The 15645-nt window shown below is 53.5% G+C and overlaps 5 protein-coding genes across 5 annotated transcripts; 1 reads left to right on the forward strand and 4 right to left on the reverse strand.

Moving 5' to 3' along the window:
* Positions 1-1289: 1289 nt before the first annotated feature.
* CCOS01_14120 (uncharacterized protein) lies at positions 1290-3638 on the forward strand (the record flags this gene model as incomplete). The annotated part of the gene is made up of 1 exon (XM_060462264.1): positions 1290-3638. The coding sequence occupies one exon, from the start codon at positions 1290-1292 to the stop codon at positions 3636-3638; it is 2349 nt and encodes a 782-aa protein (XP_060307360.1).
* An 854-nt stretch (positions 3639-4492) lies between these two features.
* Positions 4493-6780, reverse strand: CCOS01_14121 (uncharacterized protein; the record flags this gene model as incomplete). The annotated part of the gene is made up of 2 exons (XM_060462265.1): positions 4493-6416; positions 6758-6780. The coding sequence occupies 2 exons, from the start codon at positions 6778-6780 to the stop codon at positions 4493-4495; spliced, it is 1947 nt and encodes a 648-aa protein (XP_060307361.1).
* Positions 6781-8012: 1232 nt separating this feature from the next.
* CCOS01_14122 (histone deacetylase) lies at positions 8013-10301 on the reverse strand (the record flags this gene model as incomplete). Its single annotated transcript, XM_060462266.1, has 2 exons — positions 8013-8332; positions 8393-10301. The coding sequence occupies 2 exons, from the start codon at positions 10299-10301 to the stop codon at positions 8013-8015; spliced, it is 2229 nt and encodes a 742-aa protein (XP_060307362.1).
* Positions 10302-11734: 1433 nt separating this feature from the next.
* Positions 11735-13070, reverse strand: CCOS01_14123 (F-box domain-containing protein; the record flags this gene model as incomplete). Its single annotated transcript, XM_060462267.1, has 2 exons — positions 11735-12175; positions 12258-13070. The coding sequence occupies 2 exons, from the start codon at positions 13068-13070 to the stop codon at positions 11735-11737; spliced, it is 1254 nt and encodes a 417-aa protein (XP_060307363.1).
* A 1315-nt stretch (positions 13071-14385) lies between these two features.
* On the reverse strand, positions 14386-15554 carry CCOS01_14124 (brix domain-containing protein; the record flags this gene model as incomplete). Its single annotated transcript, XM_060462268.1, has 5 exons — positions 14386-14735; positions 14800-15058; positions 15121-15237; positions 15306-15366; positions 15430-15554. The coding sequence occupies 5 exons, from the start codon at positions 15552-15554 to the stop codon at positions 14386-14388; spliced, it is 912 nt and encodes a 303-aa protein (XP_060307364.1).
* Positions 15555-15645: the final 91 nt, after the last annotated feature.

Consider the following 15645-nt stretch of genomic DNA (forward strand, 5'->3'; position numbering starts at 1 on the left):
GTCGTCGATGGCTCAAAAAACGTGGACGGCAATCCACCCCCGGAGCAATTGAATTTTGGAGGTGGACCGGGGGGGCTTTCAGCAAACGTGTTTGTCACTGGCCATTGTTGCCAGGCTCTCATGCCCCCTAACTATCCGTGAAACTAACTGCCCTGGGCAAGGGGCCACCACAGCACTTACTCGATGTACTTGTAGGTGTCTTCTACTGTGCTTAGTGCCTGCTCTGGTTGGCTTTAGGCTTCTGGCTACAGATACCAGCAAAACATGTTCATGATTGGTCAATATGCTCTGCTGGTGGGTCCTTTCTCTCCAGGCGAAGCGGAAAGCACCCGACTGCGCAGATGCTCGCCCCGACACCCAAATCAAGTTGGTCCTGCTTTCCCGAGTATGGAACCCTGTCTCGAATTTCTCGAACAAATATTTCTGTTTCCTTCAGGCCAACTTGCACTTGAACATGACATGATGTTTTCCTCCAGAGCTAGAGCTGCCATCCGCAAGGCAACTCGGCGCAAAGCAAACGACGGCCAATCTTTGCCTCGCCGGCCAGGATCTACTTGCTCCTATCCAAATTCCGGTCATCCCGCACTTTAGCATTCTTTGTGTCGATGCTGTTACGCTTGGGAAACCTGATGCTGCCAAACTGCGAGCAAACTCACTCTCAAAGTTGGAGAGATCGAGGACTTCCACTTGCCTGCTCTTTTTTTTTTTTTCCTTCATCTTTCCTTTCTCTTCAGGTGCACAGGCCATGTGTTTGCGGGGGTCATTGACAAGCGTCTACTGCAGCCCACGGCAGCCTTGAGGTGTCCCACGACGCTAGTGCAAGGCTGACAGCTCTTTCCCGGTGGTGGTTCAGTGAGGTGACTGTTGCGCGCACCTGCCCCACCAACTCCAACTCACTTGCAAAGGTGTGAACCTTCCTCCACGAGTCTCTCCAAATACATTACCTTACACTTTCCTTCTACACAAGTGTGTCGTTTTGCGCACTTAATTCTTCCTCCATCTCCTATTGCATATTGCATGAGTGAATCGCTTCTGCGGCGTGCCGTCGTACTTGTTAATAACGGACTTCCGGCCGCTGGCGCATAACTGTCGCAAACGTCATCACTCGACAGCTTCAATCAGCATGCGCTAAGTTTGGTGTGCAACTCGACACTCTTCTGACTGGTTACATCACCGGACGGATCTACGGATAGTTGAGCACAGGTTAGTCACCGACTCCAAGACAGCCTCTATTGGAACATTCCCTAAGATGCGACTCCTATCGATGCAGGGCACACCACTACTGCACCATGGCGTCCAAGCGGCAAACCACAGCCTCGAGGCCTCGTCGCGACTCAGCGAACGCTACAGGTTCCCAATCTACTGCCAAAGATCGAATGCGAGTCACCAAGGCTGGAGCCCAAACGTCCCCGAATAAGCTCACCGATGGTCTCCGATCTAAAACTCGATCCTCGACTCGCTCCCACATTCAGTCATATGTTGGCATGGAAAGCTCTGATGAGGAAGACTCCATTGCGGACGAATCCGAAGATTTTGAAGAATCACCACGCACCTCACGCAAGAGTCCCCGAAAGACGCCGACCAAGGCTAGCGACGGAAGAGGGGCTAGCCGGGCCGGCACCAAACGCAAGTCGACCACCACTGCGCGAGACTTTGCCCCTAAGAGAGGCCGAGGCCGGCCTCGCAAAGTAGAGGCTTCACCGCGGAAAGCCAAGCACGACTTCTCGGACGAATCCGAAGATAACGGGTTCGAAGACGAACTCTCAGATGCCAAACCTACCCCAAAGACCACTCCGGCTAAGCCACGAGGGAGGCCCCCGAAAAATAAGGTGGATATCGACATGAAGACTACAAGCCCTATCATTCCAAACTGGCTCGACCCTCAAATTGCGCATTCAATCTGGGTTCAGATATTTCAATTCGCGGCGATTTCAGGCGATGAGCAGGATACATTAGACGTCAACTGGATCCTCCATACGGCCAGGACGTGCAGGCAGTTCGCTGATCCGGCATTGACCGTCCTATATAAATGTCCACCAGTACGGGACGAGACCAAAGCATATGGGCTTGCGGAATTGCTCGAGAAGCCGCCATCGCAGACTACATTCAACTATAGAGCGAAAATCGAGGCCCTCCACATCGACGTCAGACTGGTGTCTTTACGAGGCCTGACATCGCCACTGAAGCTGATGCAGAACTTGCCACGTCTCAAAGAGGTCCTACTCGTGCATGGATTTGACCAGGCCCCTTTCCGAAAGCTGAAGGAATCCATCAAGTGGACTTATCCTGACGAGCTCTTTGAGGCATTTGAGGTGTCTCCTACTGCCGCTGCTGAGGCTGGGGAAAAGACTGCAATAACACGGCTCCAAAGCTGGCAGTGGAGCTCCAGGCTGATGGACAAGAACTGGGATGCGAGCCTTGCGAGACTTCAAGAAGTTCACCAGATGCCGAGCTTCGTCTCTTTACGGAAACTCAAGTTCGTGAACTACCAGATGCCGTCCATCAGACTGGACAAAGATCCCGAGACCAATCCCGAATTGCTTGCCGAAGATCAGAAGTCTGTGAGCCTGCTTGCGAACTCTATTCTTGCTCTTCCCAATCTCGACGATCTGGTCTTCGAATCGTCGACAATCATTACTACCTCACTCTTTCCCTTGCTCCCAGCAAGGCTGAGACGCCTAGAGCTAGTAAACTGCGCGGAAGTCATTGCCGACGATTTCAGCTTGTTTCTGGTCACGAAAGGACATCAGTTGCAGTCGCTTGTGTTGAATCACAACCGTTCACTGAACCTGTCCTTCCTTACGGTGCTGGGAACTGCGTGTCCGCACCTTAAGGAGCTGCGTATGAACCTACAGTACTTCAGCTTATTGGAATCGAGTAACGATCGACTTCCCTCCTACGATACGCTATTGCTGCCGAATGAGGTTCCTAGCTGGCCAGCGTCTTTGCAAGTGGTTCATCTGGAGAATCTTCGTCACTGGAGTTCCGGCGCAGCTGATACTGCGGTTGCTGAGGCCTTTCTTCAATCATTGATTGATAGCGCTGAAGAGCTACCGGATCTCAGACACATCTCCATCAAGGCAATGCTCAGCATTTCCTGGCGATCACGCGTGGAACTCCGAAAGTCGTGGCAGGAGAAGTTTGAAAAGATCTTCCTTCGACAAAGCCCCGATCCAAAACCACACTTCACCCTGCAGAAACCGTTGCCCGTCGAGTCATCTCCCCTGGTCGTTGGGAAGCGGAAGTCCAAGAAACCTGCCGCAGAGCCATCCCGGCGGAGCAAACGAGTTGTGTCCCATGCTTCGGGTACCTCTTCTCGCGCTAGCAGCACGTCGAGAGGGCTTCGTGGCCAGCAGCTGCAGCCCAAGTCGTACGCGGAGCCTGACAGCGACGAATTCGACTCTGAAAACGATGTCGATATGGAAGAACCCGGAGAAGAATTCAATAAGGGCGAGACCGACGAAGCCTCTGAAGAAGCAGCGGCAGACACATTTGTACAAGGCATGTGCAACGTTGTCGATATCCACATCGACAACCAAAAGCCTCGGGAGCATCAATACAGCATGGATGACTTCCTGAACGACGAACGCGACTTTGAGGTCGATGACGAATGGGATAGCGATATGGACTACGCGTAGGATTGATTGTTTCTTTGTTTCCCTTTCCTTGTCGGCGAGAGGTACTCGCATGACCTTTTTTTTCATTTTGGCTTTCTCAGAGAAGCACTGAGGACGATGCAATTTCCCTCAGATATTGTATAATGTTACAACTTGGCCGTCTTCTACACACACGGGTCCATAGCTCGATACCATGGAAGACGAGACGACGAGATAGGCTATGGTTTGGCTTCGGAACATAGGGAAGGGCTTGACTGGAACTCGCTTGGTTGGCCAGCATGGGTTTACGGAAACGGGTATGGGTTATGGATATGAAATGACGGGCTAGGCTGAAGGCCATGAAAGAGGCAATTTGGGGTCATCACAGGTGGCCTACCTTACCTTGTTATGAGGTACCTCAGATCATGGCTTCTTCTATACCGTGCAGCACAGAAGTAGCAGTAAACAGTTGCTCAATGGAAAAAAATGGAGGAAAAAAAATTGGCTTGCCAATGCAGGCTCACTTCTTCTTCGTTGACCTCGGAGGTGCCCAATACGCCGCGCGTCAACTTTCCTCCTCGCAACTCGAGGCACGGAGAGCATGTACTCAGACGCCCACTTGATTTCTTGTATTTTCCTACACGTAATGGAGCAAAAGCAAGAAAGGGGGGAGGCAAGGGTATGTGCCTCTCCGACTAACAGATAATTGTAGTAGTAGTAGTAGTAGTACATCTTCGTCGCCGCTGTAAAAGGGGGAGAGAAAAAAAAAGAAAACAAGAGTCAATAAACCCTTTCCCCCGTCTCCGATCCCACCAAAATCGCAACACAGAAGCCCCGTGCCTTTCCTTCTACATCCCTCTCAACGTACTCTACCACGTGACGGTGCTTGCTCCCACCTAGAACGCGGCACCGCCCATGCCTTCACCAGCCAAGCTCTTCAAGCTCTGCTCGCTCACGTCTACCCTCGTCTTCCACGCCTTGGACTCCATCTCGAGCTTGTCCCACATCTGGAGGCTCTGCCGCAACTTATCCTGCTTCGCGTCCAGCTCTGCGCGGGCCTTTTCCTCCTCCGCCTTGAGTTTCTTGTAGTGCGGCTCAATGTCCCTCGTGATGCCCGTCGTCGTCGGGAGCAAGGAAGGGTCGATCTTGCCGCCCGGGATGATGGGCGGCAAGGTCGCAAGCATGCTCTGCGCGAGCGTCAGGCGGACGTTTCCGGGGCCGCCGTGCTGCGAGGAGGGGCCGGTAGGGGGGTTGAAAGCTTTGGGTGCTGACGATGTGCTCAAAGGTGTTGTGTTGGAGGGGTTGGCGCGTGGACCGGTTGGGATGCTGGAAGGTCCGTTGCCAATGGCAGAGGGGGATGTCGTGGGGGCAGGGGCCTGTCGAGGGGATGGACCAGACCACGAGCCTCGTCCACCGCGGGCGCTGTATCCGCCGCCCCTGGCCGGAGCTACGTAGCCTCGGGGGCCGGCCGGTGGGATTGTCGGGCTAACGGCGTCTGCGCGCGAGGGTGGCACGCTCGGGGTCGGCGGGTGTCTAGGTGGCTGGACAGCTGGTGAGCTGGCGGGCGCAGTGAAGTTTCGGGTCGCGGCAGGGCCGGTTGGAGGAGCACGTAAAGCGGCGGGGCCTCGAGGTGGTGTCTTTGCGGCCGGCGGGGCCGGCTCTTGGGGGGCGGCGATCGCGGAGGCGGCGGAAACGGCGGCGTTTGCGGTGGCGTTTGCGGCAGGCTTGGGTGCTTCGCGAATCGTCGTCGTCATCGTGGAGGACGATGATGCAGCAGAAGCACCGGTCTGAAGCGGTGTAGGTTCCCGCTCTCGCTCTCGCTGCTGCTCCCGCTCGACTCGCTCGACACGCTCCCCACGCTCCCTCGATTGCGGCCGCGAACGTGCTCGGGTGGAAGGAGGAGGATGCGGTGACGACTTGCCTGAAGCTGATCGAGACGTGATCGCTGACGAGATGCCAGAATCTCGGGGCGGCGAGGCCCGTCTGTAAGAGGATCCTACGTATCTCTCGCCCCCACCGCCGCGGCGGCTCGTACTACGAGACCGTGGACGGTAGTTGCCACGAGATGCCGGCGCAGGCGACCGCCGGGGTGGGCTTCTATCCCTAGGACCTCTGTCGCGGCCGTATGGCGAACGCGACCGGCGTCTAAAAGGTAATGAGACCGTAGTCTGCGCAAAGGGGGGCAACGAACGGTACCTGTCGTCCCGCCGATCAAAGTCCCGGTCTCTGTCCCTCTCACGCTCTCTGTCTCTGTTGTCGCGGCGCGGCGGCGATCTGGCTCGATCGCTTCTCTCATCTCGGATGGCTGGAGATCTTCCAATGGGACTGCGGCGCCTTGACGGGCTACGTCTCGGCGAGGGCCGTCTCACCGGAGGAGGGCTTCGAGTCCTGTCTCGTCTGCGCCATGTGTCGCTCTGAGGGCGCGGGTCTCTATCACGGGACCGGTCACGTCGGTAACGCTCAGCACTGCGCGAGCGGCGGCGCGCAGGAGACCTTCCGGGGACATAGCTATCCGAGGTCAATGGCGGCGTGCGGGCGCGGTCTCTGTCGCGGTCTCTTGATCTTGGGCGATCTCTGGTGTCTCTGGTATCTCGGTCTCGGTCTCGGTCGCGGTCGCGAGATCTTGGCCGGTCTCTGTCTCTGTCACGATCACGGTCGCGATCGCGGTCGCGGTCACGATCTCTATCTCGGTCTCGTTCGCGGTCTCTCAGTGGGCTTCGGGCTCGTCGAGGGGAGCGGTCGCCGCCGCCACCTCCACCTCTAGGGAAGGGTCTCCAGGACTCGCCAGCGCCATACCTAGTGACCTCGCCGTCCTCGTACCTAGGATGTTTCGTCAGTTGGTTCCATTGAGAATGGCTCGACGCAGTCGGAAGGCTGGGCAATGGTGATTCAGTGCAAAAGGGACATCGCCCTCTGCTAGCCTGCGAAGAGGTGTGATCGCCGTACAGGTCCGCGGTCCGAGAAGGGGCCGTGACAGGTACCAAGCTGGAAAGCAAGCGATACACTGATCATCGGTGCCGCGGGGTTGCAGTTCCCGAGAGCGATACTCCGGTATGAAGTAATCGTGGAATATGCCAAACTCGATCAGGCAGGTCCTCGATGAGCCCGGGATGAACTGGTGGGAAAGACAACATGAGCTGCCAACAGCTAACACCACTTACCTGCTTCTCCGATCGCGATCCATATCTGTTCGTGTCGTGTAGCCTGCAAATCGGCCGAAGACAACGCTCGTAACAAAAACCTCCTGATGATGGGGGGTCGTAGATCTTTGCTTTGCGCGCGCGCGCGATAGGTAGTTGGATTGGGAAGGTTGATGGGTCAGCTAAAATGCGCGCCAACGCCAGACGTCAATCGTCCTTGGATGGAGCAGCAGGGTTCCTAAGGATGCAAGCAGCAAAAAGCGTCCGAGGATTGGGATCTGGCCCCCCTGAAAACCAGAGGGTACCCACAAAACGGAGGCTGAGAACCAGCTGTGAAGCGCGCTCAGACGCGGTTGTCCGGATAAGATAAGTATACGTCGGCTGTTGAGCCAACCAGAGCGTACTATCGAACGTCAGTGCTGGTCCACAAGTTGACCTTTCGGCTGGAACCAATCAAAGCCGAGAGAATTGACGATGGGCTGGGATCTAAAGTGATTTGCCGGAAAAATTGTAGACGCCCACACGACTAGGCGAGTCTTGAAAGACCACGAAAAATGTTGCGGTAACAGGATTTCAAAGGAAGGGTCCACTAACTAAGTATCTTTTACACTGGGATACTGAAAAAATAGGAAAGTCAGGCCACTTGCTGCTGTATGCCTTCCTCTCACCTACATGTGCCAAAACCTAGTGCAAAACATATCATCAGAAGTTCAAAAAGCAAAAGATTAACCCGTAGAATGGCTTTGCCAATCGCGGTGAGGATTTGAGCCTCACGCGGGGGTCGAACCCGCAACCTTGAGATTAAGAGTCTCACGCTCTACCGATTGAGCTAGCAAGGCGGGTTATTGTGTGGATGCTATGATCCACTGTTGGAGAGGAAGCCCGTGACTCGTCTCTTGACCCCCGCTGTCCTCTTGGTGACAGATGCTCCCTCATTCCCCTACACAGAGTATAGAGCATTATGGTGGCTCAGTCGACTTCGGCGCAACATGGTTGGCATTGTGGTGGTGTATCAACAGAATTCTCTCGCCAAATGCCTAAGGTACGTCGCTGACACCCATCCCGCGCTCGAAGATTCCTCGCTACCAAAAGTGTCTCTTCTCTCTCAAAATCCTCCGCTCTCCCGTAACCAGCGTGCTGCGGACCTGGAACATATCTCCGCCCTCAACGCCAACCGCGTAGGCTTCAGTACCCAGTTGTATATATGCTGCACTGCACGCGCCTCCCCCCGATATCTCATCCCAACTTTGAAGCAGGCTCACTCAACCGGCGCATGTCAAGCCATCTTGTCATCCTCCGTAGTATCACCATTCTGCCGAGCCGCGAGCATATCCAGCATCCAATTCTGGACCTCCTTGGCATGGGCCTGCGCCATCTTCTGGGTACCGTTCTCCGGACTCCGAATCACTGTGCCGAAGCGGCGCTTACTTACTCTGTGCTTTGTGTCTGCACGAGACCAGCACGCGTGATCATGCTCGACGTAGATTTGAGAGTGATCCTTATACCAGGGTGCAAGCTCGGTGTCGACGTCAGACTTGACGGGTCGCAACATTCCCTTGATGAAGCAGGCGACTCCAGCAATTTTGGCTTTGCAGTCTACCGTGAAATGATTAGCGGGGGAAGAGCACGTTACTGCTGTATGGTGAAAAGACATACCTCGTCCAGTCAGAAGCGCCCTAACTCCACTATACGACCGACCTACACCAAGAAGAAGAATGTCGTCGGCCTCCTCGTAGAGCTGGATGTAGTTGTCCCATAGGTAGTTCGCCAGCTCCTGAAGTTCGCCCAGGAGCTCAATCTCTCCTGTCTGCTGGGTGTAAGGTTCCATATCTTCGTCTCGTAGAACCTTGTTCGGGACGTTGACATCCATGACTGCAATGCCTTGGCCAACAGCCCAATCGATGTACTGTTCGACGCTATCGACTACCCAGGCGTTATGGGCCTCCACGTGGCGGTCAACCACATCAGGTTGAGCCAACACCTCCGGCGGATCATGAAAGATGATGAGAATACGCCGTGCGGACGGAATATCTGGAGTTACGAGGACCTGATTCTCGTAGGATTTGAAGAGCATATCTCTTTGTATGAAAAGAGGAATCATCTGATGGCGTTGTGACAGTGCTTGCCTTTGGCCGAGCCTGATGTGGTCGTTGAGTCTTGTAACATGCAGATCTTGAATATCCGGCATCGGGATAATGCCAGGTCTCATGCATTCCCAGTACGGCGCGTGGTAACTCTGCACCTTGGCGAGGACCCTGGCCGCGTCCTTGTTCAAAGATGGCAGATTCATCTTCGGTGGCGGTTCTCCCATCAGCGTACGAGCAACTGATACCGCTGACGTTGAGATGGCTTGCAGGTTGTAGCCACCCTCCAGACACACGACGACCTTGCCTTCTGCCAAGGACATGAGCATGTGGGTCATGTGTGAGTAGCAAGCAGGGCTCACGAAGCATCCACCGAGCTCGTCTCCGTCGGCAGCATCGAATCCTGCGGATATGACAACCAGGTCGGGATTGAACTCCTTGGCGATAGGCATGATGATCTTTTGAAAGGCGGCGATGTACTCGCCATCCCCCATACCCTGATCGTGCCATCCAATGTTGATATTCTTTCCCAGTCCAGGCCCTGTACCGCAGTGCTCGAGACCTCCATCCGGTATTTCCGCATTCTCTGGCGGGCCAGGGTAGAACTGTCCGTTTTGGTAGACATGGAGGGAGATGTACAGAACATTCGGGTCGTCGTAGAAAATATTCTGAATGCCATTGCCGTGATGAACGTCCCAGTCTAAAATCAGTACCTTTCTGCAGACCTCTGGATATTCTTGCTGGCAGATCTTGACGGCAACGGGCACGTTGTTGAAGAAGCAGAAGCCGAGGGGTTGGTCGTACTCTGCATGATGACCCGGGGGTCTGATGACAGCAAAGGCATTCTTGACGTTGCCCTCGACGACATGCTTGCAGGTGTCGATGGCGCCGCCGCAGGAGAGAAGGGCTGCCGTGAATGTCAGACTGCCCACGTAAAGCGAGGCACGGCCTTGATCATATTGCCGACTCGTTTCTCGTAGCGTGGGGTAGTCCATCTTCGATAGGCTCTCGACCCAGTGATAGTGCAGCGGAGTGTGTGTGGTAAGAATTTCTTCCTTGGTTGCTTCTCGAGCGCCAATCCTCCACATGTATTTCGACGGGTTGTGACGCATCACCTCCGTGATTTTGCTTTCCGGGCCATTGAAAACTAAGCCATTCCTCTTGAATGCTTTGAAAATTTCCTCTATTCGGCGAGGGTCTTCCGGGTGATGAGGCGTAGTCCCAAAGTCGGCGTTGACGTGAAGCTTCATGCGGTCATCGTAGCAACATGCCGTGGGTAGTAGTCCTCGTCTGCGAATCGAGTCATCATTTAGAATTTCTTCGTAGTCCTCTTCGTCCTCCTCATCCTCGTCGTCGGGCGATGTGGTATTCTCGTCTTTTTGTACCCCATCAGCAGGCACTGGAATTCCATTGGTAGTCGTGGTCTCATTTGAAGGCTTATCATCCCCGCCCATGACGACGTCCGGGTCGCCGCCTTCCATGGTCAGAAACCGGCTGTGTCGACACGCCCCAAAACGCGGATGATGCTTATCGTGAGTGATACGGGACGATGACAGTGTTTGATACTTCGGGCAGCAGAGCGAGATCGCCGTGTCTGACCAACAGAGACTTTCCAAGGTACTGATAGCCGGGATGGTTCGAGCTAGGACGGAAGGCAGTCCTATGTCTCAGAAAGATGAGCAGGTCTGACTGAATGCTCTGCCCTGTTTCTTAAGGCTGATCGATCTTCAACCACGCAGGAAGAAACGATCCAGGTTGCCCAGAAGCAGGCGATTTTCTAATGCCAGGTCAGTTATATATTCAGGATTCGTCTAGGTGCCGAACGTTGAGGAACAGCAAGGCAGGCCAAGTGAAAGACAAAGTGTATCTTTTGTGATTTGTTCTTTCGTAAGCGCATCTCTTGAATAAGTGATAGCATCAAAAACACCTCTCGGCATGAAAATGAGAACTGGGAAAGATCAAATGAAGCTTCTTTGTTGCTCGGTCTTGATGAAAGGCAAACGGCATTAAGAGAAACACTCAAGATGCGCCATCTCAGCCAGCTCGCTCGATAATGGAACACGAGACTGATCAGACTGTCGCTTGACTGCCATACATAAAAAAAGCACTTTGTGAAGTAGTAACTGACCTTTGTGAGAACGACGGTTCAACTTTGGCTGCTGCCCGAGATGAGCTCAACAATGAGTTCGGATAAGGCCGCCGCCAGCTGTAGTAAGGTAGGTCGGTCTGTCGCAAGTCTGATTACAGGCGCAGCGCCTGCAGATGCTGATGGTATATCTGGTGTAAGAGAAGGTTTCGAGAGAAAAGAGATATTAAGAGCAGGGTTCCAGCTGCGCAAAGACAATGCGCTGCGCTGATGGGAGACAATGCCGTCGTGTAGGACGGCTATTAAGTGAGTGGCCAGGTGTGAGTGAGGATGGGAGAGGCTTGGGCCACTGACAAGGCGGGAGCTGGCCACAAGCTCGCCGCCTTGCAGGGTGCACCCGCCACACTTACGCCCCTGTAGGTCGCAGCCTTGCACTAGCTAAGAGATCAAGTCCGCAATCCACCCATTGCTAGATTCCCGAATAAGGCAAGTTCAGTCTGTTACTGCACTTCTTGCCATCATAGCATTGAAGATACTAACGAACTACAGTGCAAGTGGTGGAATTTGCGATAGTGTTACTGATAAATAATGATAATACACTGCCTAGGTAGTATAGATTGGCGGGAGAAGGCGGTACTGCTCAAAACACTTATGTCTCATGCGCGAAAGACGCGACATCAACCCGACGAAGATGATACGAGGCCATTGACAGTGACTCTATTAGGATCTGCATTACCCTGACTAGCTTTTATCTCACTCTCAATTGAGATAGACCATCATGGGACATTGGCCCGGCCCATTTTGCCTCCACCCGGAAACTCAGCATGCTTAGTAACGTTGCCCTCCATAGGAATGACTTCGCTCGGCGAGAGCTCGACCATCATCTCCTGGTGGCGCCCAGATCCCTCTCGGCCGCCGGAACGCTCCCGGAGGAGGAATCGAGCCATCGTGGCTGCCGTCACGAACAAGATGTTCGTCCAAGTCGTCATCAGAGGTAACGATGCCTCCAATGCTGGTCAAATCAGCAATGTCGAAAAGCCACGGCCGCTCGTCTGTCGCGGACTGGATCGCTGCTACAAACGATTCCTGGTCCTGGGAGAATGCGGGGTGCTTCAAATTGACATCCATTACCAGCCTCTTCCGAGGGTAGTTGAACAAGTTCTCGAAGTAAAACATCAGGTCTTCCGGATCGAGCTTGGCATACGTGTCCACAATGCGTTCGCGAATGCTGGTCTCGATCATAGTCTCGAGTGGGCTGCTCTCGTCAACCTTTAATAGATGTCAGTATTGATTAGATTCTAATACCACTGCGCCTGCAATATCGAATTGCAAGATGCCAAATACCACTTACAGGTTCTAGGTTCTGCTCTAAGTTCGGGTAGATGTAATGCCGCACAAGATTCTTCATCGAAAAAAAAAGATCTCTCATCTCGATCAGTTCGCGAGTTGAATGAAGTCTCATGTGACTGGTTCGGACATCGTTGACGAACGGCTCCGGCTGACTGCTCCGAGGACGAAGAAGTTCACCGTGAAAGTAAAAGGCGTAGAGCCACCAACGATAAAGAGCACGGCGAAGCTTGAACTTCTCTAACTCGTTGAGTTGACGGCAGTCCTCAGGTGTCGCAAACCAGTGGAGTTGAGGGAATAATTCCTCCCATTGTCGTGTCACCAAGCAATACTTCAGCAAGGGCCTCAAGTCTCGTTCAACAAGCGTGACCGATCGAGGTGACGGCAAAGTAGTTCTTGGTGGATTGTCGCCGTCCAAAGCCCCTGTATTGTGCTGAACACCGCCACGGGATAAGGTGACGCCCGTCATGTCGCCCGGAAATCTTCTGAAAACTACTCGTCGCGGCTGAAAGGTATCTCCATACTGGCTCATGTCTTGGTCCGAAGCCGTGAAGACTTGGAGAAGCTCGGGCAAGGGGCTAAACTCTCGCTGAAGGACTGGTAGCAAAATTGCCGCCTTATTTCTTGTCAGGAGTCCATGGAAAAGAGTGTTGACCTGAGCCAGGGAGAATATGCTTCGGACATCGAGTTGATGGTAAATATCGAAAATAATCTCAAGGGGAAGCCCTTCGAGGCCGTCCAATTTGCCAAGATCGCCATCCGCCAGGTCTGATTGCAGCTGTTGGCCCACAAATAGTGATGAGTAAGTTGAAGACATCTTGAAAGCAATCAACGGTTGTCTATAGCGGTCTATGTGTAATGAAGGCGATCGTGATCTGAAAGTTGATCAAGTATAAGGACTCTTAGAGGTTGATCCGATAGAGCAATGCAGAGTCAGGTTTCGGGCTGGGGGATGTGTGTGGTGAGAGGGCAGTCTGACTGTAGTTTAGTCTGATGGTGATTCAAATTGACGATGATTCAGATGAACAAGTCAGAGAAGCAACGGAACGCCTTCGGCAGCAAAGATAGTACGAGTCGAATCTATGGACTTCTTAGAGGCTTCATCCCAAAAACAACAGTGTTGACAAACGCGCGACTCACTGGTGTATTGCAGCATGTTGTTTCCAGGCAGCTCCTTTTAGTGAACCTCGTGAAAATGAGTTCGCTGGCGTCTTTTGATGCTTGCCTGCTGATCAAGGACGGACAGAATGAGCTAGAGCCCTTGGTCTAGCTTTGATGCTGAAGGGAAGCTCTGACGTGCGCTTCAACAAATTATCACCGGATAAGGATCCAGTCACAATAAATGTGCGTGTATTTCGGAGACTGATTCGTCTCGTCTGGCCTCACGGATGAATGAAATCACCGGTGAGGTATCGGATCAATGGGTTTACTTCCTGATAACCCCGACGTTGGGGCTATCAATAAGGGCGATGATGTAGGTCGGCATTATTTGCACAGAAGACGCGATATTGGTCGAAATGGGCTGGCAGATGTCCCGGTTGGCCATGCTTGCTCACACAAAACGCAGTGCTGAGTTGCTGAAGCAGTGCTGCAGGAAGGGAAACCTCAACGCGAAGGGGGAATCGAGGTTAAGTGAAAGGGTAGACGCGACGGTGACGCAGAGGACATGCACCAAGGTCCCGATTGCTGACCTAATGTTGCTCAAGCTCAGGAGGTCAAGCCGCACAGGTACCACGAGTTTCCGGTCCAATATGACGGAAGTTGTCTCCCTACCTTACCTCCAGTGGGTTCCTTCCCCGGGGAGTTGGCGTCAGGGGTACCGTATCGCTCGTGATTGTGGCTAGGGTGCTTGCGCCGCATTAGCCAATCATTGAGAGGATGTTGGAGCCGACGGTGGGAGTACGTATTTTGCTATCAAAAGCTTCGCATCGCCTGCTCGCACCTATGAATGAATGAATGATGCCAGGTATATACCGTATCTTTCACCTGGCGTATCTCATGATTCTCTGTCTTCTTCTTGTGCTCCAGAGTTCCTCGGCATTTCAAAATTCTTGAGCAAAAAGAGAAGAAAAAAATTGGCTCTTTGCCAGTCAATAAATTCAAATATGCCCGAACAGCATGGAATCTCATTATTACGCAAACAGTGCCTTGGTATCCAGCTCGTCCTTCGCTGCGCTCTTTCCACCCTTGCTTCTGAGGCCAAGCTCGCCTCTCTTTGCCGCCCGCTCTACCTCCTGCTCCGTCCGCGAGACGTGGCGAGTAGACTTCTTCTTCCTCAGGTCCGCACGAATCTGGTTCGGGGAGACGAAGCTTCGGCTCTCCCAGATCTTGCTTCCACACATGCTGCCTTCGAGTATGACAATCGGGGTTGCCGTCCACCGCGGACCAATCTCCACCAGGGCGACGTCTGTCTTGCCTCCTCTGAGGACTGACTTTCCAGTTTCCTCCTCCGTCTCGGCATCGACCTCCTTGATCTCGAAGTCTGATTGTCGCAGTGTCAGTCTTGAGTACGCAAATGCGGTTGGTAAAGTAGCAGTCGGACTTACAGCGGATCCAGATCTTCTCGTCAACCCAGCTAATTCCCATCACGTGGTCTACGAAAGGCTTGGACTTTCTCGCTCCCTCTGGAACACCGAACACCATTGTCATCAAGTTCTTGATGACTTGAAGATGAGGCTCGGTGTCGAATGCGGCGTCAAAGGACAGTATAGGACGACTGCCCTTAAGACAGTTACCTGGGAATCGCAACTCCTCCATGGTCATGATATTTTGGATGTGTAGACGCACACTGGGGCCGTTCGGTGCCTTGTCAATGTCAGTAATGCCCACCATCCTCGAGATGAACTATCGTAGTGGGAAACACTCACGTTTGCCAACCACATGTACAAGTCCTGGTGCTTCCTGGCCTCCAGGTAGCAAATCTGAGGTGTCGAGTTGAGCTCGGCGAGTTCGTTGAGGACGTGGAGTTTTGACTTGGTATCGAACTAGAGCGGTTTGTCAGGATCGAGAATTGTCGATGAGGACAGCCAGCAATGGCGGGGATAGTACGGACCTTGCTGTCCAACTTTCCGTGGGGCATCATCGAGTGAATATCGGTCATCAGGTGTCGGTGTCTGTCGAGGTCAAAGGTCAGCGTGACTGCCATGGCACATGGAGATCTATTGGCGGAGCTTCACCTGTAAGTGACGCCTCTGCTTGAAAGAACCAGAGCGCGCCTCTTCTGGCGCACCTTCTTGACGCCATTGGTCGGCGCCTCAGGCTTGTCGGCCTTCTTGGACAATGACTTGTATACGGAAGCCATCTTATCGAGTCACGAAGGTGGTGTGGGGTGTGTTGGCGACGTCGAAGATTGATGTTTGACGCGAAGAAGATATCGCAGCCCACCTGCAGGA

Source organism: Colletotrichum costaricense (assembly GCF_030867565.1).
Source record: "Colletotrichum costaricense strain IMI 309622 chromosome Unknown Scaffold_19.1, whole genome shotgun sequence".
Taxonomy (NCBI): domain Eukaryota; kingdom Fungi; phylum Ascomycota; class Sordariomycetes; order Glomerellales; family Glomerellaceae; genus Colletotrichum; species Colletotrichum costaricense.